Source organism: Ascaphus truei, chromosome 21, assembly GCF_040206685.1.
Source record: "Ascaphus truei isolate aAscTru1 chromosome 21, aAscTru1.hap1, whole genome shotgun sequence".
Lineage (NCBI taxonomy): Eukaryota > Metazoa > Chordata > Amphibia > Anura > Ascaphidae > Ascaphus > Ascaphus truei.
The window spans coordinates 20,275,846-20,299,620 of NC_134503.1; the positions used below are offsets into that span (position 1 = coordinate 20,275,846).

Here is a 23,775-nt window from a genome sequence, read left to right on the forward strand (position 1 = left end):
ACTATTGCAGGCTTGCAAAAAAGAAAAATGTGCTTAACAGCGCTAATGCTTCAAATATTATTAAGTGCTTACAAAAGGAATACTTTAAATTGTGAAAGATAGGCAGCCTGAAAAATAGACTGATACAAATCTAACCAATGACATATAAAAAACGGAAATTCGGCGCCTAATATTACTAAGTGAATATAGAAAAACTATGTGAACTAAGTGTCCAGAAAATAAATAAAAGGAACTCCAACCATAAATAGTCCAATGGCCAAGATGTAGCAAACCTCCAATGGGTCTCTTGAAAGTGGTATGGTGTTGCACTATGATATTCTTTATTTGTGATTTCAATGTGCTGTGAGACCACTTTCAAGAGACCCATTGGAGGTTTGCTACATCTTGGCCATTGGACTATTTATGGTTGGAGTTACTTTTATTTATTTTCTGGACACTTAGTTCACATAGTTTTTCTATTTACTGTTGCAGGCTTGAAATAATGAGTTCCGCCTGGAATTTTTTTTGAAGTGTCCCCTGACGACGAGACAAAAGCAATGTGCAAATTATATGTTCCGTTTAATCTCGAGGAGGTACAAGTACCAGAACCTTCGGAACATCAACCCAACCCAACATCAACCCAACATCAACCCTAATGAAACATGTACGGTACGGTACAAACATTATACAGAATTCAGTAAAATGGATAAGAAGAGGAAATTAGATTTCCCCAGTCGCGAGACCGTCGCATCCAAATAAAGGACAAACATTGGAACAGTGTTTGGACAAAATCAAATCATGGGACATAAATCATCTTAAGGCAAGTGCAATTCATTATAAAATTGGAGAAATGATAGCTGTGGACAACCAGCCTTTTTCTATTGTTGAAAATGTTGGATTTATTCATCTTCTTCACACATTGGGGCAGCGATACAAAATACCGTCCAGAATTTTTTTTTACGCAAAACATTATTCCATCAATATACGATAAATGTTTTGCCAAAATTCAGGATTTGATGAACATTGACAATTTACCAAACAGTTCCGTCTCCTTGACATCTGACATATGGACCTGTTCAGAGAATAATGAACGTTTTTTAAGCCTCAGTGGGCATTGGATCACTGAGGAATTTAAGAAAATTTGCATTGTTATAAATGCTCGTCATTTTTCAGGAAGGCGCACAGGTATTGCCATTAGTGATGCATTAGCCGAGATGCTACAACTCTGGAAGTTAAGTCCTGAAGAAAATATACACGTATTGCTTCGGGACAATGCACGTAATATGAAAAGTGGCCTAAATATGACCGGTATGACAAATGAGTCCTGCTTCATCCATTGTCTACAATTGGTGCAAGATGAAGCAACGAGGTGGAATTCTACATATCATATGTTAAAGAGGATTTTTGAACAAAAGCCATCACATTATACTCATCCGATCACAACATACCGAGCTTGGCTGCTGACAATTTTAAGCTGATTGAAAATGTACTTCTACTATTGGAACAATTATTCACTGTCACAGTCAAAGCCAGTGCAGACAAAGCGCTTATATCTATGGTGATTCCAAATGTTGCTGTTTTAGAGCGTTTTCTCTGCCAAACCAAAACCAACGGCACACAAACCATGCAAACAGAACTGCTGAAATCTTTTCAAACTAGGTTTCATCATGTGGAATTTAATAAATTGTATGTGATCGCCACCGTTTTGGATCCACGTTACAAACTTACATTCTTGAAACCCAATGTACGTGTTCTGGCTAAAACTTGGATAATTGAACAAATGAAAATTCTGCCTCCAATATGTGCAACTAATGGAACAACAGAAGAAAAACAACAAGAACCAACAGAAGAAAAACAACAAGAACCAATAGAAGGTAACACTGATCACGTCAAAATTAAAGATAGGGAGAAGGAGTGGCTCAGTGAGTAAAGGCACTGACTGGCACTGTGTTTGAAGCAGGGGAGCCTGGTTCAATTCCTGGTGTCGGCTCCTTGTGACCTTGGGCAAGTCACTTTATCTCCCTGTGCCTTAGGCACCAAAAACATATATTGTAAGCTCCACAGACCTGTGCCTCCAAAATGTCTCTGTAAAGCGGTACGTAAAACAAGAATATGTTGCTATTATTATGTGTGGGCTTGCTTAAATAAAATTTCTGTGGAAAATGAAAGCCAACAAGAAGATGTTCCAACTGCAGATGATAATATGTCTTATTCAAAAGAAGAGAGGCAACTTGAACATTTTATTAAATGTCCTAACATTGCTCATAAAGAAAATCCTTTAACATGGTGGGCACAAAATGCCACTATCTTTCCAGAGTTAACAAAATTGGCCAGACATTACCTGTGTGCACCTCCAAGCAGCAAACCCAGTGAGAGGATGTTTAGTGAGCCAGGAATCATATACGAAGAGAGGAGGAATAAACTCCTTCCACGAAATGCTGAAAAACTATTGTTTCTTCATCATAATCTCCCACTCTAGAATTTTAATTATTAGCATTGTAATTGCAGTAAAATATTTTTACATTTGCAAAAAGTAAAAAAAAGTTAAAAGCTGGTGCTGGTAGTTAAGTTAACCAGCTGTTAAAAAAAAGGTGTGGTGAAGTACCATCACACTATTTTATAGAGTGCACTCAGTGCTTTCATATGCATGTGTTAAAAATATTAATAATTATAAATATTTCATATTATTTGAAATGCAAAAAAAGTGGTACTGGTAATGTTAACCAGTTGTTTAGCATCCATTACGATGCATAATATGCTTAAATAAAAACAAATTTCACACTCAATCTGTCATCCAGAAGTTTATTCTCTTAGTTATATACATAATGACATCACTACCCGGCGCCGGGCACACTTTCCATTTGCCGGGTCCGGGTAATGTCTGGGTAGTTGGGAAGGCGTCGGGTGATGCCGGGTACCGGTTAATTCTGGGTACTCGGTACATCACTACTATTAACTAGTAAGTTAAGCAAGAGATCTGACCGGACGTTTCAATTTCTACGAAAAGTAAAGGTTGGGGTCTCGTTCAATGGTAAAAGAAGGTTGTCCGCAAAGAGATGTTTTGCATTCTCTATTCTTTTTCAAAAGACCTTTAATTTTAAAATGGTGCTGAATGTTGGATGCCAGGGACTCAGTAACGATTGCTTTCCGATGTGGGAAGAAGAGGTATCCCTGGCGGGTGAAGGGCGTGGAGGAGAAACTATTAGATTTAATCATGGCTGCTTAATGACATTATAACGCATTGACACCATTTACAAATCTAGTCCCCACTTTTTGAAGGGCTTGTGACATAAATACCAGTTAATTCTGTCAGAGGCTTTTTCTGCATCCAATGAAATACACTGCAGGGTAGTTGGTAGAATGATAGTGATGTTTCAGTTTGACCACCCTACGAATGTTGTCAGCTGCCTCTCTTTCACGGATGGACCCCACTTGGTCAGGTGGACGAAAGAGCCCTAATAATCGTTCATTTCTGGTGGCTAAAATGTTGGCAAAGATTTTGATATCGGTGGTTATAGGGGAAATTGAGAGGTAGCCGGCACATAAGTCCGGGTTCTGACCCGTTTTTAGTATTACGGTGTTAGTAGCGAAAAGCCTCTCTAAGGCTGCGGCCAGGCAGGGAACGGGCGCGCTGGTGCTCGTGCGCTGCGCCCAGCTCGGCCGGGCGATTCGTGGCCGGCTAGGCACGCGCATGGGGGAGCGGCCACGACGTCACGGAGCTGGTTCGCCCTCATTGGGCGAACCGCTCACGTGATGCGCTTGCGAGCGGCAAATGTAAATTTGCTTGCTCTGAGCGCCGAGCGGGCACAGGCGCTTGCTCACGCTGGCCACACACATTGCCGTAATGTGTTTCATTTTGGCCAGCGTGAGTGCGCGCGCCCGCTCAGCACCACCCTGGACGAGGCCTTATGGAAATCAGGACCCGTCAAGAATGTTGTTATACAATTTTGCCAGGTATGGGGCAGTGGAAGGGGCAAAATAAAATGTAATTAGAAGTTATTATAGGCTAAAGCTGTTAAATCCGGGAAGTATTGTATTGCATTGTATGTCTTTATTTATATAGCGCCATTAATGTACATAGCGCTTCACAGTAGTAATACACGGGGTAATCAAATAAATAACAGATAATATAAATAACAGATCATGGGAATAAGTGCTTTAGACATAAACGTAACATTAAGGAAGAGGAGTCCCTGCCCCGAGGAGCTTACAGTCTAATTGGTAGGTAGGGAGAACGTACAGAGACAGTAGGAGGGAGTTCTGGTAAGTGCGTCTGCAGGGGCCCAAGCTTTATGTATCGTGTTCAGAATATCCACAGTGCTATTCATATGCTTCTTTAAGCAAGTGTGTCTTAAGGTGGGTCTTAAAGGTGGATAGAGGGGGTGCTAGTCAAGTACTGAGGAGAAGGGCATTCCAGAAGTGTGGGGCAGTCAGTGAAAAAGGTTTAAGGCGGGAGAGGGCTTTAGATACAAAGGGGGTAGAAAGAAGACATCCTTGAGCAGAACGCAAGAGTCGGGATGGTGCATAGCGAGAAATTAGGGCTGAGATGTAAGGAGGGGCAGAAGAGTGTAAAGCTTTAAAAGTGAGTAGAAGAATGGAGTGTGAGATGCAGGATTTGATCGGAAGCCAGGAGAGGGATTTCATGAGGGGAGATGCTGAGACAGATCTAGGAAAGAGTAGAGTGATTCTGGCAGCAGCATTTAGGATAGATTGTAGGGGAGACAGGTAAGAAGCAGGAAGGCCGGACAGCAGGAGGTTACAGTAATCAAGACGGGAGAGAATGAGGGCCTGAGTTAGAGTTTTAGCAGTCGAGCAACAGAGGAAAGGGCGTATCTTTGTAATATTGCAGAGGAAAAAGCGACAAGTTTTAGAAATGTTTTGAATGTGAGGGGCAAATGTGAGAGAGGAGTCGAGTGTGACCCCTAGGCAGCGTGCTTGGGCTACTGGGTGAATGATCGTAGTTCCAACAGTAATGTGGAAGGAGGTAGTAGGGCCAGGTTTGGGATTAAGTATGAGGAGCTCTGTTTTAGCCATGTTGAGTTTAAGGCGGCAGAGGGCCATCCAGGATGATATAGCAGAGAGACATTCAGAAACTTTGGTTTGTACAGCAGGTGTAAGGTCGGGTGTTGAAAAGTATATTTGTGTGTCGTCAGCATAGAGGTGATATTTAAACCCAAAAGATGTTATTAGGTCACCTAGAGAGAGTGTGTACAGAGAAAAGAGAAGAGGTCCCAGGACAGAGCCCTGGGGTACCCCCCCAGAGAGATCAATAGAGGAGGAGGTGTTAGCAGAAGAGACACTGAAAGTACGATGGGAGAGGTAGGATGAGATCCAGGATAGAGCTTTGTTCCGAATACCAAGAGTATGGAGAATATGAAGGAGAAGAGGGTGGTCCACGGTGTCAAATGCTGCTGAGAGGTCGAGTAATATGAGCAGAGTGTAATGACCTCTGTCTTTGGCAGCATGGAGGTCGTCAGTTATTTTAGTGAGGGCTGTTTCCGTGGAGTGAGCAGTGCGGAAGCCAGATTGTAGAGGGTCTAGGAGAGAATAGGTGTTCAGAAAATGGAGCAAGCGAGAGAATACAAGACGTTCAAGGAGTTTAGAGGCAAAAGGCAGGAGGGAGACAGGTCGATAGTTAGAAAGACAGGTAGGGTCAAGCTTGCTGTTTTTGAGTAATGGTATGACTGTTGCATGTTTGAAGGAGGATGGAAAGGTTCCAGAGCAGAGGGAGGAGTTAAAAATGTGTGTGAGCGTAGGGATTATAGTAGGAGCAAGAGGTTTTAGGAGATGGGAGGGAATGGGGTCAAGAGGGCAAGTGGTAGAGGGAGAAGAGGCGATCAACAGCGACACATCCTCCTCTGAGACAGTGGAAAAAGAATCAAGGAAGGCAGGAGGAGAGTTAGGAAGAGTTGTAGGATGGGAGGAAGAAACAGAGGGGATGTTCTGCCGTATGGATTCCACCTTTTCCTTAAAATAGTCAGCAAAGTCCTGAGCGGAGATGGAGGAAGGAGAGGCAGCTGAGGGTGGTTTGAGTAGAGTATCAAAGACAGAGAACAGTCGGCGTGGGTTAGACTTGTGCATGTTGATTAGTGCAGAAAAGTAAGCTTGTTTAGCTTGTGAGAGGGCAGAGTTGAAATAGGATAGCATAAATTTGTAGTGAAGGAAGTCTGCGAGAGTGTGAGACTTCCTCCAGAGGCGTTCAGAGGAACGAGTGGAGGAACGCAGCATGCGCGTGTGGGAATTTAGCCAGGGTCTAGGGTTAGAAGGGCGAGTGCGGCAGAGAGAAAGCGGGGCATGTAGATCAAGAGACGAGGACAAGACAGAGTTGTAGTTCCTGACCAGGTTGTCGGGGTCTGTAGCAGAGCTGAGAGAGGAGAGGGAGGAGCGTAAAGTGGACTCAAAGTCAGGTAAGTGAATAGAGCGCAGGTTTCTGCAGAACCGGGGGGTAGATGGAGGTGGAGAAGGGGAGAAGCGAGATAGGGAGAATGAGATGAGATGATGGTCAGAGAGAGGAAAAGGGGAAATGGAGAAATCGGAGAGAGAGAAGTTCTTAGTGAAAACCAGGTCTAAGTAGTGGCCATCCTTGTGGGTGCTGGCTGCAGTCCACTGTTGAAGGCCAAAAGAAGAGGTTAGAGAAAGAAAGCGGGAAGCCCAAGGGAGAGAGGGGTCATCAATGTGGCAATTGAAGTCCCCAAGGAGAAGAACAGGGGAGTCTGAGGAGAGGAAGAAAGAGAGCCAGGATTCAAAGTGACAGAGAAAGGCAGAAGGGGGATGAGTAGAGGTAGGTGGGCGATAGATGACCGCCACATGGACAGGAAGAGGAGAGAAAATCTGGACAGTGTGAGCCTCAAAGGAGGGAAAAGCAAGAGAGGGAGGTATAGGAAGGGTTCAGTAACGACAGAGAGAGGAGAGCAGGAGCCCCACGCCTCCACCCCTGCCATCAGGGCACGGAGTGTGGGAGAAGGAAAGGCCACCATCAGAGGGCAGCTTCCAGAGTATTGAAATCCCTGTAGTGTGTGTGTGCGTGTGCCTGTGTGTGCGTAGAGCTGCAGATTGTGTGTTTGTGTGTACAGAGGTGGGGGGGGGGCAGTAATGCTCTGTTTTTTCTGGGATTATTACTTAATTATAGGCTAAAGCAGCGGTGCGCAATCTTTCCAGCGTGCACCACCCTCCCTGCTCGCGCTCCCCCCTCCCTTACCTCCTCTCCGGCGTCAAATGACGCCGCGGGGTCACGTGACATCATGTTGCCATGCCAATGTGATGTCACATGACCACGCGGCGTCATTTGACACTGCGTTGCCATGGTGACACGTCGCCACAGAGAAGGTAAGTGTAACGCGTAGCTCACCACAAACCAGACGTGACCGCGAGGCTGAGGTAGGGAATTGTATAAACGCCAACCCACAACCGCGAGGGCGCGCCTAGAGTGTAGAATGGTCTTGCAAGCCGGGTCAGGAGTATAGAAGGTAGAGTAGTCGTTATACTTGCCGGGTCTGGATTGGAGAGTGGAGAGTAGCCGAGGTCAGGAGTAGAAAGTTCAGAATGGTCGTACGTAAGCCGGGTCAGGAGAGATGTGGAGTCCAGATACGAAGCAGGGGTCAGGCAGCAGCAGGAACAAGGCAGGAAGCAGCAAGGCACAAGGCAGGATTGCAGCAAGGCACAAGGCAGGATTGCAGCAAGGCACAAGGCAGGATTGCAGCAAGGCACAAGGCAGGATTGCAGCAAGGCACAAGGCAGGATTGCAGCAAGGGTCATTTAGTATTACCCTTTGGCCAAAGCGTTGTAAGCTTGCGAGCCATGTCAAGGCAGACACCTGTTCGCAAGGCCTAACACTACCAGATAAAATACTAATATACCTCTATTAGGATTAAAATTCTCATTTACCTCTATCAGGAGGGAGAAAGACCACAGTGGGTCTATATCCAGCAGAATGAGGCACTTTCAAACTATGGAAGTGGGGAGGGGCGGGCTTAAAACCTGGGAAGGAGGAGCCACTAACCTCCAACAGATGAAACAGCTGAGAATGGGTTAACAAAACACAGAACCCCAGCAAGCTCTTTTTGGGAACCCCTGAGCCCCCACAGAATATATATATATGTATATGTGTCAAAATGGAGTGCTATTGAGCGTGGCATACAGTGTATATATACAACAGACGACAGAGAAGCCCAATGCTACATCCAACATGACAGAAATATACAGTAAAATACTTATATATTCTCTTGAAATAGGGTCATTTAGTTTAACCCTTTGGGTTAGGGTTAAACTAAATGACCCTATTTCAAGAGAATATATAAGTATTTTACTGTGTGTTTCTGTCATGTTGGATGTAGCATTGGGCTTCTCTGTCGTCTGTTGTATACATATGCCACGCTCAATAGCACTCCATTTTGACACATACATATATATATTTTGTGGGGGCTCGGGTTCCCAAAAAGAGCTTGCTGGGGTTCTGTGTTTTGTTAGACTACTGAGTGTGCGAAACGAGAGAGTTCTCCTGCTAGAGGAGTTGCTGAGGCCTAGCCCCTAGGGGGTAGGGTACTACGGAGATAATGGCTAATGCCTCAAGATGGGTTATCATGTCAATCCTGTGATGCAGTGCATGTATCCTGCTTTTCGATAAACCTCAGTCATACCAACACCTGACGTAGTATTTGAAGCATGACTGGGAAGCAAATTAGGAGTGTCCATTAGTGTCATCCTGAAGGACTCAAGATCCTCTTGGACTGGAGGCACTTTCACAAAAGAACCACCGTGAGCTTGTCCTGATGTCCTCCCCACAACACTGTGGAGATCTCCTGCCTCCTGTTTACCAACTAGCTATGAAACAGCAGCCACAGAATACACCAGTAGCAAGACCATTTCCCAGGGGTGGAGGGCAGAGGGCTACACTTATACTCCGTTTACATATATAAACCATCTTCTTTTACAGCCACTGCTACCTATACCTGAATTCCCTGCACTTTACGTATTTATTGAGCCTTCTAAATCAACAGCTAATCCTCTCTAAATCTAGAGATTAAATTGAATAAATGAGGCATTGATGAAATCTGCTAAATCCCACAAGCATAACCAGCTGCCATAGCAGCAAATTAGCATCTTCCGGTTACCATGACAACCTGTGGGTATTTAAACCTATCCAGGAGCGAGGTTGTGTCAGCACTCCCTCGAGAAAGCTCCCGTAGGATTGAAACATGTGTTGGGGCTGGTTGCGAGTGACGTAAAATTTTAAGGGAGGGGGAAGGGGGGCAGGAGCTTAGAGGTGTAGGAACGCGGCAGTGTTCAGATACAAGCTGTGCACTGCTGCAGTACAAGAAAGACAAGACTTTAATACTTACTACTTTGGGCAACCAGGCATAATATGTCAGCCAGCCCTGCTATTTACTAAGATAGTTCTTATCTTCTCCTAACCTACCTTACCATCCTGGGCTAATAGGCGCATTTTATAGCCGCCAATAAAACTATATATTTTGTGTGCACACAGCAGGAAGGTATCTAGGGGGTTTCCCCTGTGCTGCTCTTTAAATTGATATTTATACCTCCTAGAGCAGTCATTATTTTACACTTATGAAAAGTCAGATTTATCTATGTGACCAGGATTTCTATATACTCTATTTTGTGGACACTCGCTGCTCAGACTCTGAGTCTGAATTGTAGGCCTCCACACCACGTGGCGATCCTCCGCGCAGTAACGTGGCGATGCTTTGTCCAGTAACATGGCGATCCTTCGCGCAGTAACATGGCGATCCTTCGCGCAGTAACGTGGCGATCCTTCGCGCAGTAACGTGGCGATCCTTCGCGCAGTAACGTGGCGATCCTTCGCACAGTAACGTGGCGATTTTTCGTGCAGTAACGTGGCGACCCTTCGCGCAGTAACGTGGTGATCCTTTGCGCAGTAACGTGGCGATTTTTCGTGCAGTAACGTGGCGATCCTTCGCGCAGTAACATGGCGATCCTTCACCTGAGGATCTCATAGGAAAACTAGAAGGCGTTTCAGGTCAACATGTGCCCAGGTATTGGCCAAATAACGTCCACCCCTGATGAACTGCCAAATGTGGTGGAGTTAGGTTCCCTTGATCCCAGCGGGTTTAAAGGGAAGATCCCTGTTATTAGCCAATGGGTATGAGAAAGTTGTAAAAAAACAAAAACACAATGATGGCAATGTTAATCCTCCAGAAACACAGGTTTTTCACCACTACAAACTGGTGAACGATATCCTTTAATTAAATGACATGCATAAAGAAGGCTGGCGACATTAATATATAGTGTCTTCATTAAATCTTACGCAGAGAACCTTGATAAAATGACAGAGAATGGAAAGGCCGTTTGTTTCAAAATTGCCCATCGTATTATATAGTATAATATATTATACAGGTAGTCCTCGTTTTACAACGCTTCACTTTACAACGAATGGCTTATCCAACGCTATGCAATGCATACCTATGTTCATTTTTACAACGCCAAAACGGCTTATCCAACGCTCTTACGACGCTTTGCAAAGTTGTTTATGTGTATATAATATATATATATTATACTATATAATATATTATATTATTATATTATATATTATGTTATATTATATATATACAGTAATTACAGTATATACACTATATAATGTATGTGTGTGCTGCGTATCTTATTGTCTGCGTAAAATATTTTGTGTATTTTAGCATTAAAAATGCCTTCAGGAACGGAACCTTTCATTTAAACAGTGTTCCTATGGGAAAACGTGTTTCGCTTTACAACGTTTCGTTATCCAACGCCATTTTGAGTAACGCATTGTGTCGGATAACCGAGGACTGCCTGTACATGTATATACACAGGGGAAATGCGGTGGAATGCAGTTCCTGTATCTTTGTTCATATACCATGTGGTAACATTTTATAGCATTATTGTGATAGACTAAAAAAAAAAAAAAATCCAATGTTTTATAAAACAATTAAAATGTAATAATTATTATGCACAAAAATAATAACAGTTTGGGAAACTATTTTGAAATATGTGAATATATTATTGCGCATGTCCAAAAATCCCCCCCCCCCCCAACCAAGAATACCCACTCCCATCCTCACGTCAGGTACCCTCACCTTCTTTTCTAGAAAAAATGCACTGCTGCTTTGGACGGTTCGTTTGCAGTTCAATCCATTTTAGACTACACTGACATTAAAGGGTTTTTGGTGGTGACTCATTTATATCTAGAGGCTACACAACAGTGAACTACAGTAGTTCTTGAGTACAGTATTGGCAGTTCTGTTTATGAAAGGAGGGGCATGAGGCTGGAAACCTAAAAAAAAAACTCTCCCCTCTCCTCCCCCCAGCTCACTGTGCCTGCAAATCAGAGATGCCTTTCCATCTGCGCTTGATGTTTTTCTGTTCACTAGGCAGCCTGGTATTTCCCTGGGAGAGACAAAGCAGCAGAGAGTGATTCTTGAGAGTGAAAGTAAGAAGAAAATTACCTGCAGCTTGGGTCACAGAGATATTTCCTTATATACAGTAGGTGTGAGATGTGCAAAAGCTTTACATACATGTGAACTTAAATGCTGTGGTCCTGATGATTTCCTGCTTAGAAACTTACGCTGTCTTTTTTTCGTTTTAGAAAAGTGGGCTGTTCTTTTTCACAAAAAAAACTCTCTACATGGCTGTTTTTACAGCAAATATTTGTATGAACGTGGATTGCTTAATGGGACGCTGCTCTGATCCATATATTTTTTTACTTTCAAAGTCTGTGCATAGAATTTCACAAGTTCAATGAATTGTTGACCTTGAAAAGTGACTATTTTTGGAGTGCTGCATGCACCAGAAGATAATAATGTTATAATAATGTTGGTCCTTGTATAGCGCTGCTAGTTTTTACTCAGCGCTTCACAAAGACATTTTGCAGACACCGTCCCTGCCTCGTGGAGCTTACAATCTGTTTTTGGTGCCTGAGGCACAGCGAGATAAAGTGACTTGCCCAATGTCACAAGGAGCTGACACCAGGATTTGAACCTGGTTCCCCTAATTCAAACTCGGTGCCAGAGTCAGGGTCTTTGCTCACTGAGCCGCCCTCTCTCAGTTGCACTGACTTACAACTGACTGGTACCTGCTCTCAAACCAAGATCTCCCAGTGGAAAAAACAATGCTCAAGGCTACTTCCCTCTAGCTTTTTCATGAACATTGATTGCAGTTTTACTAGGAGATTGCCCGTAAAAGCTGTCAGTGATGGAAGGAGAGGACCCGAAAGCAGCCACAAGTCAGGGCGTGGAACAGGTCACTAGTTCGGAGTCGGACAACAGAGACTCGTGTATTCCTCCGGAGCAGGCTCCAGGTGGATGTTGCACAAATGGATGTGCACAGAAGGTGTGCAGTTTCCTGCCTGCAGATGTCTTCCAAGAAGCCCGTAAGCTTCTGGCACTAGCTGGACCAACGGTAAGGACAGAGATGCTACCAGACATGCCAGTGCCCCTCCTTCTTAAAATGTTTGAATTTTTCATAGTATGACAAAAAGAAACAATTGAAAACAGCTGTAGCACGTATACAAAGTTTGTTATATTTTCTGGGGATTTTTTGGAGTGCTCATCATTGAGATTTTTTTGTCTTGTTTGTGCTATACTTATTTTTGTCTCAGAGCACCGACCATTCTCTAAACTTTAGAGTATATACAGTATTGTATTGTATTGTATGTCTTTATACTATTTACTATGGTCTTATAAATACCCTCAATAAGGTGTGTATGCGGTCTATACGTGTGTGTGTGTGTGTGTGTGTGTGTGTGTGTGTGTGTGTGTGTGTGTGTGTGTGTGTGTGTGTGTGTGTGTGTGTGTGTGTGTGTATATATATATATATATATATACACATACTATTATTTGTAAACCTCCAACATACTCTGCAGCAAGGTACATTGGGGGTACAAATGTATAACGTAGATGTGTCAAGTGATATAAATGACATAAACAGAATGGGGTAGCCACTCTTCGTCATGGGATCTGGCCGCCCACGGGCTACGTGACGAATTGTCATCATTATGTCCGCAGATTGCGAGGGAGAGCGCGAGACGCGATTTGTAATGCAGAGAAGAGGACTCTTCCCATTCTGTTTCCGGGTTAGGCCGAGATTACACACCCGGGCGACGTGTAATTGTGCGGGAGGCGATGGGGAGGTGGGGTCGGACGCGTCACGAGGCTGGTTCGATCTTGTGGAAATAAATTAGCAGTGGAGGTAAAAGTAGAAAGAAAATGTTTGTAGGGATATGCTATGAACCACCGAATATCTGTGAGATTGAGGAAGCCAAAATACTTCTGCAAATGAAGGCTAAATCCATATTGCAGGCATCAAAACTAGGTCATGTTTGCATAATGAGGTATTTTAGTTATCCACACGACTGGAGTAAAGAGATTAGCGTTGCTACGAAAGGAAACAGTTTTTGGGAGTGCTAAAAGACAATTACATGTCGCAAATTATTGAGAAATCAACCAGGAGAGGGGCAATACTGGATTTGGTAATATCAAACAATGTATAGGTAATAATAAATATTCAAGTCCGGAAACATTTGGGAAACAGTGATTATAACATGGTGTGATTTTAAATAAATGATCAAAACCCATATTATATGGGTTCCACAAAGACTACATTTTAGAAAGGCAGATTTTTATTAACTGAGGAATAATTCAGAAGGAAGACATGGGAATTACGTTTTTGCCGGGAAAAATGTGGAAGATAAATGGACAGTCTTTAAACCACTGTTAGAAGAGCACACACCAGTTTTATTGCCTTGGGTAATAAATATAAAATAAAGAAGTCTAAACCAATGTGCCTAAATAAACAGGTTGGGGAGGAAATGGAAAATAATTGGCAGGCGTTTAGATTCTTTAAGTCAGAAGGGATGGAGGCATTGTATCAAAATTATAAGGAGTGTAACAAAAATTGCATAGGGCAATCAAATTAGCAAAAATTGAAAATGAGAAAGGATTGCAATAAAATGTAAGATCAACCCTAAAAAGTTATGTAAACAAAAGATTAAAGAAGAAAATATAGGACCCTTTCAGTGTGAGATGGGCAGGAAAATTATTGAAGATAATGGAAAAGCAGGGGAAATAAATATATTGTTTGCTTCTGTATTTACCAGGGAGGAATCATGGAGATTGTGATGGCAGATACAATAGATTTGTTAACAAAAGGTTGTCGATCTTTTTAGAAAGGAAAGGTATACAGGGATACACCAAATAAGTAAACATGAAAAGGAAGTTGATCTAGGGATTAATCTGATTGCCAATATTTGGAGTCAGGAAGGACTTGCTTTTTCCCCTTATTAGATGTCACTGGGGTTTTTTGTTTGCCTTCCGGTGGATCTATATACTGTAAGTACAAATATAGGATAAAGTATCTGTCGTCTAAATTTAGCATAGGTTGAACTTGATGGAAATGTATTTTTTCAACCTCATCTACTATGTAACTATGTAACTATGTAAGTATGTCATTATATAGTCCTCAGTCAAACAGAATCATATAATTAACTGATATGCTTGAAACCATTGTTTCTAATAAAAAGTGATACATACTGAGGAACGTAAGACAATGAATAAATCTGTCTAAGGAAGCCACTCAAGTTCTTTAAAATATATATTTTGACCCGCTATTTGCCATACCGCCGATAACCCGGGACTGTCAGTATAAACCATTTATCTAAAGCAGCAATTTGCACTTCGTTTTTGGGGAGGGGCGGGGGGTATTTTATTTAATTACCTGGTCCATGGGGTCATTCAAGGACTGTGGTCCTGACCTCCAGGGACCCCATGGTTCCTGAGATAGAGCTTGCCTAGTGGACACAATGGCCGTGAGGGTCACACTTGCCCCAAGGGTGAATAGAAAGATGCAATGTCATTGTAAGATGTATTTTATCCCCTGTTATTACTGTGTCAAATACTGGGACAAAAAACTCTGATTTCACAGGAGGTTTTGGGGACCATGATCAGCTCCGGGAGACCCCTTAGCTAAGAAAAGTAAAAGGGTTAATATTTGTGACACTATGAACCTTGCTGTTTTGTCTCTAACACACATTCCCAGCAAGCTCAAATTTGGTTATACCTTGACGTTGGTATGCAGGCTTATGACGCTTTGGCCAAAGGGTTTAACTAAATAACCAAGAAAATATTATTATTGAAGTATTTAACTTTATACTTATTGTCATGATAATGTCATGAGATATTGGGTATATTTAATCGCTCTGGTGCTTGAGGGGTTAATGAGCTACACTTTTAAGAAAAATACAAAATGCTGAGTCTGAAACAGGTCAGAACTGTTTCTTTGAACTGCTCTGAATTTCAAAGGGATTTACTTGGGGAGGGGGGTCCGTGTGGATGGCCCACTCAAGGTGTCAATTGAATTAATCAAGGTCTACAGAGAGGGTTGGGGGAGAACAGCTTCAAGGTATGTTGTAGAAGGGGTGGACTCATGAAGGTGCCCTAAGAAAGAATTGTACTTAAGTCTGGGCCAGGTTGTAAAACGGCAGATCTGACCACGGGCATGCTGGGAAAGCATGGCAGACCTCCTCTTCTGAACCAGCGCCTCTCTGGGAAAAATCCATAGCATGTGGTAATGTACTGTATAGGATTTTCTGTTTTACCCCTTTTATTTTAAGAAGCTGTTCTGCCTTAGGCCTCGGCCAAGCTCCCCGCTGGCGTGCTGAGGCACGCTGAGGCTCAGGGAAAGCGGATGCTTTCCCTGGCCTTAGACAGTGCGCCGTCAGGGGGCGTGTCGAGGGTGGGCCGGGGGCGGGCCAGAGACGTCACGGGCGACCTCATTGGGCGAACCGCGCCGGCAAGCGGGGAAATTTAAAATCTTGCTAAGACCTACGCTTCCGCGCGCTTGCGGAAGCGTAGGCGAGCCCCTACTAAAGCCACTCTAATTGCGGCTGTAGGGGCTCAGTGCCGAGCGGAAGCGCGCCTCCGCCAGCAAGCAGCAACCCTGGACGAGGCCTTATATTGTAATTGTATATCTATTTTGTAATACCTTTTCTGTAATTCAAGCACTGTATTTTTATATATATTAAAACATTTAATAAGTAATGCTTTGGGCTCTGAAGGAACTTAGTACACGCTGGAGAGAATAACTTGCTAAATTCGGGCACATGTTACTACAACTGATTTTGTGTTAGAGGGCATAGTTTTTCCTATAATAAACAGGGACCTGGGGCCCTGCCAGATATTTTAGTCTAAAATCTTTTATCATATCTGCATAACCTCAGGTGGTGGTAGTGGATGGTTATGATGTGCAATTGAATGGGGGGTTAATGCTAACTCGCTGGTTCCTTGCAGAGGAGAAAGTTAGGGTGGCTAGAGTAGCTGTGTGTATTAACCCTGGTTGCATATCTAAAGTCTCGTGCTCACTTGTGTGCTGTTCGTGGCGGTGGTATATTGGGACAGCTTGAGGAGAGATACAACCCATTTGAGGGACCCCTGAGTGGGTGAAGAGTGGGTGCGCTTGCGTGCGTCGGTATTAACCCTTGTTCCGTATGCGAGTTGCGTGCTAGCAGGGGGTCGTACATGACACATTACTTTATATGTTTTGTCAATTGGATGTAGCATTGGGCATCCCTGTCTTTTGTTGTATATATTTTGTCTCTAATACACTGTTTTGTATTTGCCTGCTCATTTCTTGTACAGTTACTGTACTCTTAATGGGTTCTGTTTGTTCTTTGTGACCCTACCTGATTGGGCGTTTTGTTTTTTGTTTTGAACGGCACCTTGCTGGGGTTTTTCTCTCCCATTGTTCTATCTATTGTTGGGAGGATTGGTTAATTGGACAGTTCATGGGAAGAACCAGTGACACTTTGTCTATGGGAATGGGCCAAAAGAAGGGGCTAAACCCCAAAACGTTATTGATTTTTCCATTTAGATAATTGCTCTTCCACCCTCCACTTACCTTCCTCGGTTTTTCCCTTATCCTCCCCTTTTTTCCTCACTGTGTTTCCCTGTTTTTCCCGATTGGTAGCTGCCATTTTTCTACCCTCTCCCTTTCACTCCTGTGCATGGTGGCAAAGCTCTCACTTCAGTCTTTTCTGATGTTTTATGCTGTGTATTCTCATTGTGTTTTTTCATATATTGTCAATTCCTATTGATACTTATTATCATTAAAATGTATGACTTGGTCCTCACCGCATTTCTTCTCTCTGTGTGAGTACTGGGGACTTCTGTTGTTTTTGTGTATCATTATCACTTAGGGAATTGGGGTCCCATTTGTTCCCATCGCACCACCAACATCAGGATTATCTCCACAGTTATTTATATATTTTTTGTTTTGTGCTGTCTTCACAGTCATGTATATATTTTTTAAATATCAGGACATTAACCAGGATTTCCTCCCATAAAAAGCATGGTGCTATGTAACGGCTAATATTCCAAAATGATCTGCTCATTATAGCCTAAAAGATATTCATCCCATATTCACTAAGCTCTGTTATCTCAGCTGTATTTAAGTCATATGTAACTCTGCTGTTACTTATATCCAGACACTAAAATAGGGCTTTTGGGGGAGAGGGTAGGAGGGAAAAGGACAGGAAAAGAGAGGATAGCAAGGTGAATTTTTATAGTATAAAAGAGTCTGTGTGTCCGTCAGGGCCATAGCTCCACGACTACGAAACATAGAAACCTGAAACTTTGAATGCATATTAAGGGGCTCTTGGGAGTTTTGGGATTTTTTTTCTCTCCTGTTTTTATGTCTCCTGCTTCAGCGAGGTTGGTTTCTTGGCACAAGGCGGCTGATTGGCCTTTGATTTGCAGGGAGGTATGTGATTGGTGGCCGCGTTGAGCTGGCAGCCTTAAGAAAGCGATTTGGATCGCGAAACGTGCGTGTCGGCACATGCAGCAGAGGTGCATGCGCAGGATTACACTGGTACCGCTTCCAGCGATCTCGCACAGCGAGTAGTTGCGGCTCCCTGCTGCTGCACCATACAGATCCTCTGCAGTGTCCAGGCGGACACGAGGGGTCTCTATTTTTAAGGTTTTTTTAAGGGAGGTTAGTTATTTTTTTTTATTATGGCATCATGTACCCATTCATGAATATGGGTTGCCATTCTCAGTATCTCCTTTAGTTTGTACTTATTTTAATCTACAAGTTATACTTGCTCATGTACAGTTTATTACCACAGTGTATCCAGATATACTAGAGTAGACACTGGTTCACACGGACCTGGTGCATATAATTGATATATTTTATCATACAGATCCTCTACTGACTAGGAGGTCTCCGCTATTGATAATTTCTGTGCGCATTGCAATAGCACTAAATGTAACGACCTGGGAGTCACGCCGCCCTCGGCGTGCTCCCCACTTACCCACGGTTCTGCCGGGTCCTCCCGCGCCTCGCAGTGATCCTCCCTCCAGGACGCCGATCGCCATCTTGCCTAGGCACGCGCGCGCACGTCTGCGTGCCCCTTCTAGTGCAGGGTCTGGGCGTGTGCCCGGTCATGCGCCCGAAGGTGCGGCCACACGGAGGCGCGGCCACACGGAGGCGCTCCAGCCTCTTAAAGGCACATCTCCTCTTTTCAATGCTGCTATCAAATGTACCCTTTCTTCTGGCATCCCGAACTTGGCATACGGCAGTATGACTCTCCGCACCTCTGGCACCCCGAACCCGGCAAACGGTAAACGATTACGTCTCTCTCTCTAACCCCGGACTTGGCTAACAGCACCCTCTACCATCCGTATCTCTCCTGCCCCGACTCGGACTCCCAGACCACTCTACTCTCAAGACGTGCCCTCGTGGCTGTGGGTGGCGTTATATCCTATCCCACCTCAGCACCGCGGTCCCGCCTCGTTTGTGGTGAGCTCGTCCTGACACTAAAGCATTCAACAGCGTGACTACCTATCTACAAGCTAAAAGAACTGAGGTCACTCTAGGACATTGCCTATAGGGAATGTGTCCAATTTGTTGATGTAAAAGCATTAAACATAAGACTTAGTATGATAGGAATAGGTTCAATCAGAACCCATGCTTGATATGTATAGTGCATCATACGGACCCTTCAGCTGACTAGAAGGGCTCCGTATGCACACTATAATTAGCACTCAGACAGGCATCTGTGTTGATCACAAAAGGTCATTCCAGGACAAACTCTGCACAACATGTGTACTACTCTCTGACATATAATTAGTGACCCATGAATTGATATAACAATAAGATATAACTATATCAGTACCAATAGCAGTATACTGCGTTTGGGTGTTCAACTGCACACACTCACGTTCCTCTTTGCTGGTATCTGCACACATAGGATTATTCACAGATCTCAATATCCTACTGCATGTTACGCCGCGCTGATAGTGCCGGCGACGCTGGGGTCGAAGAAAAAATCAAATTGAAGTGTCTTCCAGCGATCGTGACCAAGCTGTCGCGCCGTCGGGTCACTCCTACTATAAGCGCACGCGACGGCGTCAATGCATTTGTGTTGACGCAACGTCGCCGGCACTATAAGCGCGGCCTTAGTGCGGATACTTTGTATTTAAGGACCGTAAGGGCATCTGTTGAATCATTTATTCTTCATTTGCCTTTACCAATAGGTTGCAGAGTTAATATTATACTCGACATAGGATCATATGTGTGACTTGTTTGTCATTTTAACACCCTGTATTTTAGTTTAATGGGACGTATTAAAGGTTATTTTTAATATTTCCATCCAACATTCAGAGCGGAAGCCTGAGTGCTTTACTTGGGTTCCTTCTCTTTAAACCTTTCAATTATGAAGACGTGAATGTGCTCATAAATATTCTTTTTATTTGCTAAAATATATACATTTACATTTTTTGAGGAATCTCCCCAGGGGCAATCTGTTTGGAAGCAAATAAGTTAATGGGCCCTTAACTAAAATTTTGTGGGATAAATATAATTTAGCCGGTAACCAGCTTATTTGCATATCATTTCGATTGAATAACAACCATTATAAAAAAACAAACAAAATCCATGCTTTTTATGGGAATACATCCTGGTTAATGTCTTATTATTTGCTTCAGTGAAGACTATGTTATGAATAACAGTATCTCCCCACTCGTGTCTCTCCCAAGCCCCTTTTCAGTGGGAGTAACGCCAATACTTAAATATTTCCATGCTATCCTGAAATAATGTGACGTAAACCCTGTGCTAATGAGCTCGATTATAGCTGTTGGTTTTGCATATAATTACCCTAGCGAATACTTAGATTGTAAGCTCTCCGGGGAAGGGATTTTCTTTCCTATTGTCTGACTTTGTTGCACTTATTGTATTATAATTCCCGGTACTGTATTGTCTCGTTTGTAATGCGCTGAGCACACTGTGGGCGCTATATATAAATAAAGATATACATACATAATAGGATAACTCGGGGGAAATAACAGCTGTTCCTGTTTTAGGTAACGTCACATTATTTGCCCTGATTTAATGGCGCTCAGTGAATGCAGAGAATTTGGTTCAGCGGCTCTCAGACTTGGGTGCAGTGGAATTTCGGCACTGTGTAGCGATGAATATGTGTAAACCAAGTACAATCTGCAGTTATAGTGTAGCGGATATACCCTGCTCAAGCGAATGAAGAGGGATTAATACACCAAACAGTATAGGGGAAGGGTGGTGCGCACAGGGAGTAAATAATAGATTAAGTGAGAGGAAAGACAGAATCCCTATAGTGTGGCACTAAGAAAGTGCACCCAAATTAAAACTTAATATTTATTATGTAATCTTAAAATGAAACTGTTTGGAGTTACCATAAATGCAGGACAAATTATTAATTAAAATAATAAAAAAACGGAGAGGTGGGGTAGTACATAGGGTAATTATATATTAACCTTATTGTCAGTCTATTTAACCCTTTGGTGGTTTATAAGTGTAGGAGAAGTGTCACACAGGTAAGTATGGCGAGGATGAAGCCCGTCACGGTGAAACGTACGTAGGGTACGTCTGACGTCACCATCACGTGACGTCGGCTCATCGGAGTGGTGAGGGCTTTTGTACCGTCTGCGTGCTTCGTAGACTGCATTCGTGGGCACCAACAGCACCCAGACTTTAGTGTCAGTCTGTTTTAAAAAAGAGTTTGTGTCCAAATCTATTGAGTTAGAGGTTAGCTACTTAGATAGAGCTAGGGCTGTATATATGGCTGCTCTGGACATAGATATTTATCTATATAGCTAGAATCATTCTTTCCCCCTCTCACTCTATGCAAGTTTATGGCTACCCCCTTTCAGCCTCCTTGTAGGATCTGATTACAAAGGACTAGTGATATAACAGTATCCTCACTATACTTACTTGTGTGACACTTCTCCTACACTTATAAACCACCAAAGGGTTAAATAGACTGACAATAGGATTTATATATAATTACCCTATGTACTAACCCACCTCTCCGGTTTTTTATTATTTTTTTATTATTTTAATTAATAATTTGTCCTGCATTTATGGTTACTCCAAACAGTTTCATTTTAAGATTACATAATAAATATTAAGTTTTAATTTGGGTGCACTTTCTTAGTGCCACACTATAGGGATTCTGCCTTTCCTCTCACTTAATCTGTGTAGGGATGAAACAGATCCACTTAAATTTAAAGCGGCAATACACCTAGCCCACCCTGGCCTTCTCAAAAAACTAATAAAGTTAAGGGGAGGAAGGGCTCTTGCTGAACACACAGTGACATCAGAGTGAAGGGATCCGCCTAAGGAACCCAAGCCCTCCCAAGTCTCAGCTTATTAAAAGCCCCCTAAGTAATAAAATTTGCCATGAATTTCCATAAGAACAAAAGCAACCAAATATTAGATTTTTTTGTAATCATGGTTAGGTTTGATTAAAGAAGACAATTGGCTAGCCTATATATATATATATGACTATATATTTTTGGGCCTGGCTATGTGAGATTGCATTTTTATCGTTTAAAGCTATATCAGGTGGTTATAAACCTACTCTACCATGCCAATTTAAAAACCTAAGCTGGCTGGACCGGTTTAATTGTTTTGAAGCCAGATAAGAGATTAGTGTCGGGTTTAGAGGCAGTTCGCACCATGTTTTTGTCTGCAGAGAACACTGAATTTATTTACAGTAACTTCAGGTTCAAGACTTGGAAAGATTCCAGCACAGTCACATAGCCGCCGGATGCTCTGTGCTCACATGAACCTATACACCTGTTATTTTTTATTACTTTTCATAACTGAGGCAATGCTCTACAATTCTCATCTAAAACAATATCTTGTTCTGCTGCAAGGTAACAGGTTTGCATTTTGTAGAATATTATTATTATTATTAATGTTGTGGTACTGGGCTGAACCAAACCATATGAAATGAGCTTCTCTATAGCGATACAGTTATATCCCAGAAGTCCAAGAAACAAGTGTATTATGCATGGAAGGGAGCACAGACCTTGTGTAATAAAGGGGCAAAGCTTTTTCAATACCCTTTTTTTTTGTAATTTCTATTTTTATTAAGATTTTGAAACATAAATGGGATTGGAAACAACCATTTTGTATCAGAATTCTTACAATCGACAAGTCACATTGGGTATCATACCACATTTAACATTTTATAACTTTTTATCAATTATATTTTATCAACGACAAATCCTACACTCGTCACTCCCAGGTCCTCTATCGCACCTAGCCGCCGTTAGTATATGCAAAATTAATTTAGCTGTGTAATGATTTACATCTTGCATAGGCTTAGCCAAAATGATTAAAATTGGGTCTAGCGGAACCTTGGTTCCCGACACATCTTCTATCAATTTCAAAACTGTCCTCCGATATGCCTGCATTACTGGGCAGAACCACCATTTATGTGCTAGATCCCCTATCTGTCCGCATTCCCTCCAACATCTATCGGTCGCCTCCGGAAACATTGGCTTTAACCGTTTGGGGTTGTAATACCAGCGAAACAAAATGTTATAAATATTCTCTTTTGTAACTGTATATATAGAAGTTTTACCCGCATTATCCCAGTTATCTTCCCAGTCCTCTCTTGTTATTTCAGTCTGGAAATCCTGAGCCCACTGGTCCATATATTTGTGGGCCGGTGCATCCTTTTGGGGGATTAAACCTTGGTACAGGGATGAGATCAGACCGTTTTGATATTTTTTTCTTTTGCATAAATCTTTGAATCGTGTATATTTAGGGAATTCCTCCTCATAGAAGCCCTGACACACAAAAAGTCGGACCTACATATATTTAAACACCTCCGTCCCAGGTAAATCGTATTTTCTCATCAAATCCTCAAACGACATCAACTTATCTTTTTCTAATAAATCTCCCATCTCTAGAATTCCTCTGTCTCCAGGTTTCAAAGTCCCGACCCTGAAACCTCGGGAAAAACCACTGGATTACCGAATAGTGGCGTAAATCTAGATGGAGTTGGCATAATCTTATATTTCTTTTTTTCAGATTAAACCAGATTACTCCCGGCTCAGGCTGTCTCCCAAGCCCAGTCCTAGAGCTCGACCACAGCAGAGTAGGTAGGCCAACCAGGTATTTAAGTGTGCTTTCTAGATCCTCCTAGGCATAGCTCCCTCCCGGGGAGTGCCAGTAAAACATCTGTTTCAAATGAGGCTATATAATGTTTTAGAATATTTGGAACCACTAGACACCCTCCTTCTTTAGACTCCAGCATAATTGACCTGGCTATTCTCGGTTGTTTATATTTACAAATAAATTGCACAATTCGGTTTTGGATTTCTTTTATATTTGTATGTGGGACAGATATTGGTAATGTTTGGAAATAATATAGAAGTCTAGGGAGGATATTCATCTTAAAAGCGGTTATACACCCTATCCAAGTTTGCAGATCCTTTCTAATCTTAGAAAAAAGTTTGGGATAGTTAT

At 42.6% G+C, this 23,775-nt stretch overlaps 1 protein-coding gene across 3 annotated transcripts in view; it reads left to right on the forward strand.

Annotated features, from left to right (window-relative positions):
• Positions 1-11,313: 11,313 nt before the first annotated feature.
• The window catches only part of LOC142472295 (multidrug and toxin extrusion protein 1-like), a 58,465-nt gene continuing 46,003 nt past the window's right edge, over positions 11,314-23,775 (forward strand). Inside the window, exons 1-2 of one of the 3 annotated variants that reach the window (XM_075579279.1) lie at positions 11,314-11,476; positions 11,576-12,387. In XM_075579279.1, coding sequence (XP_075435394.1) covers positions 12,181-12,387 — 207 coding nt within the window. In that variant the 5' untranslated portion in view covers positions 11,314-11,476; positions 11,576-12,180. The remainder of the gene's footprint in view (positions 11,477-11,575; positions 12,388-23,775) is intronic. The other 2 variants (XM_075579278.1, XM_075579280.1) reach the window with 2 other exon arrangements.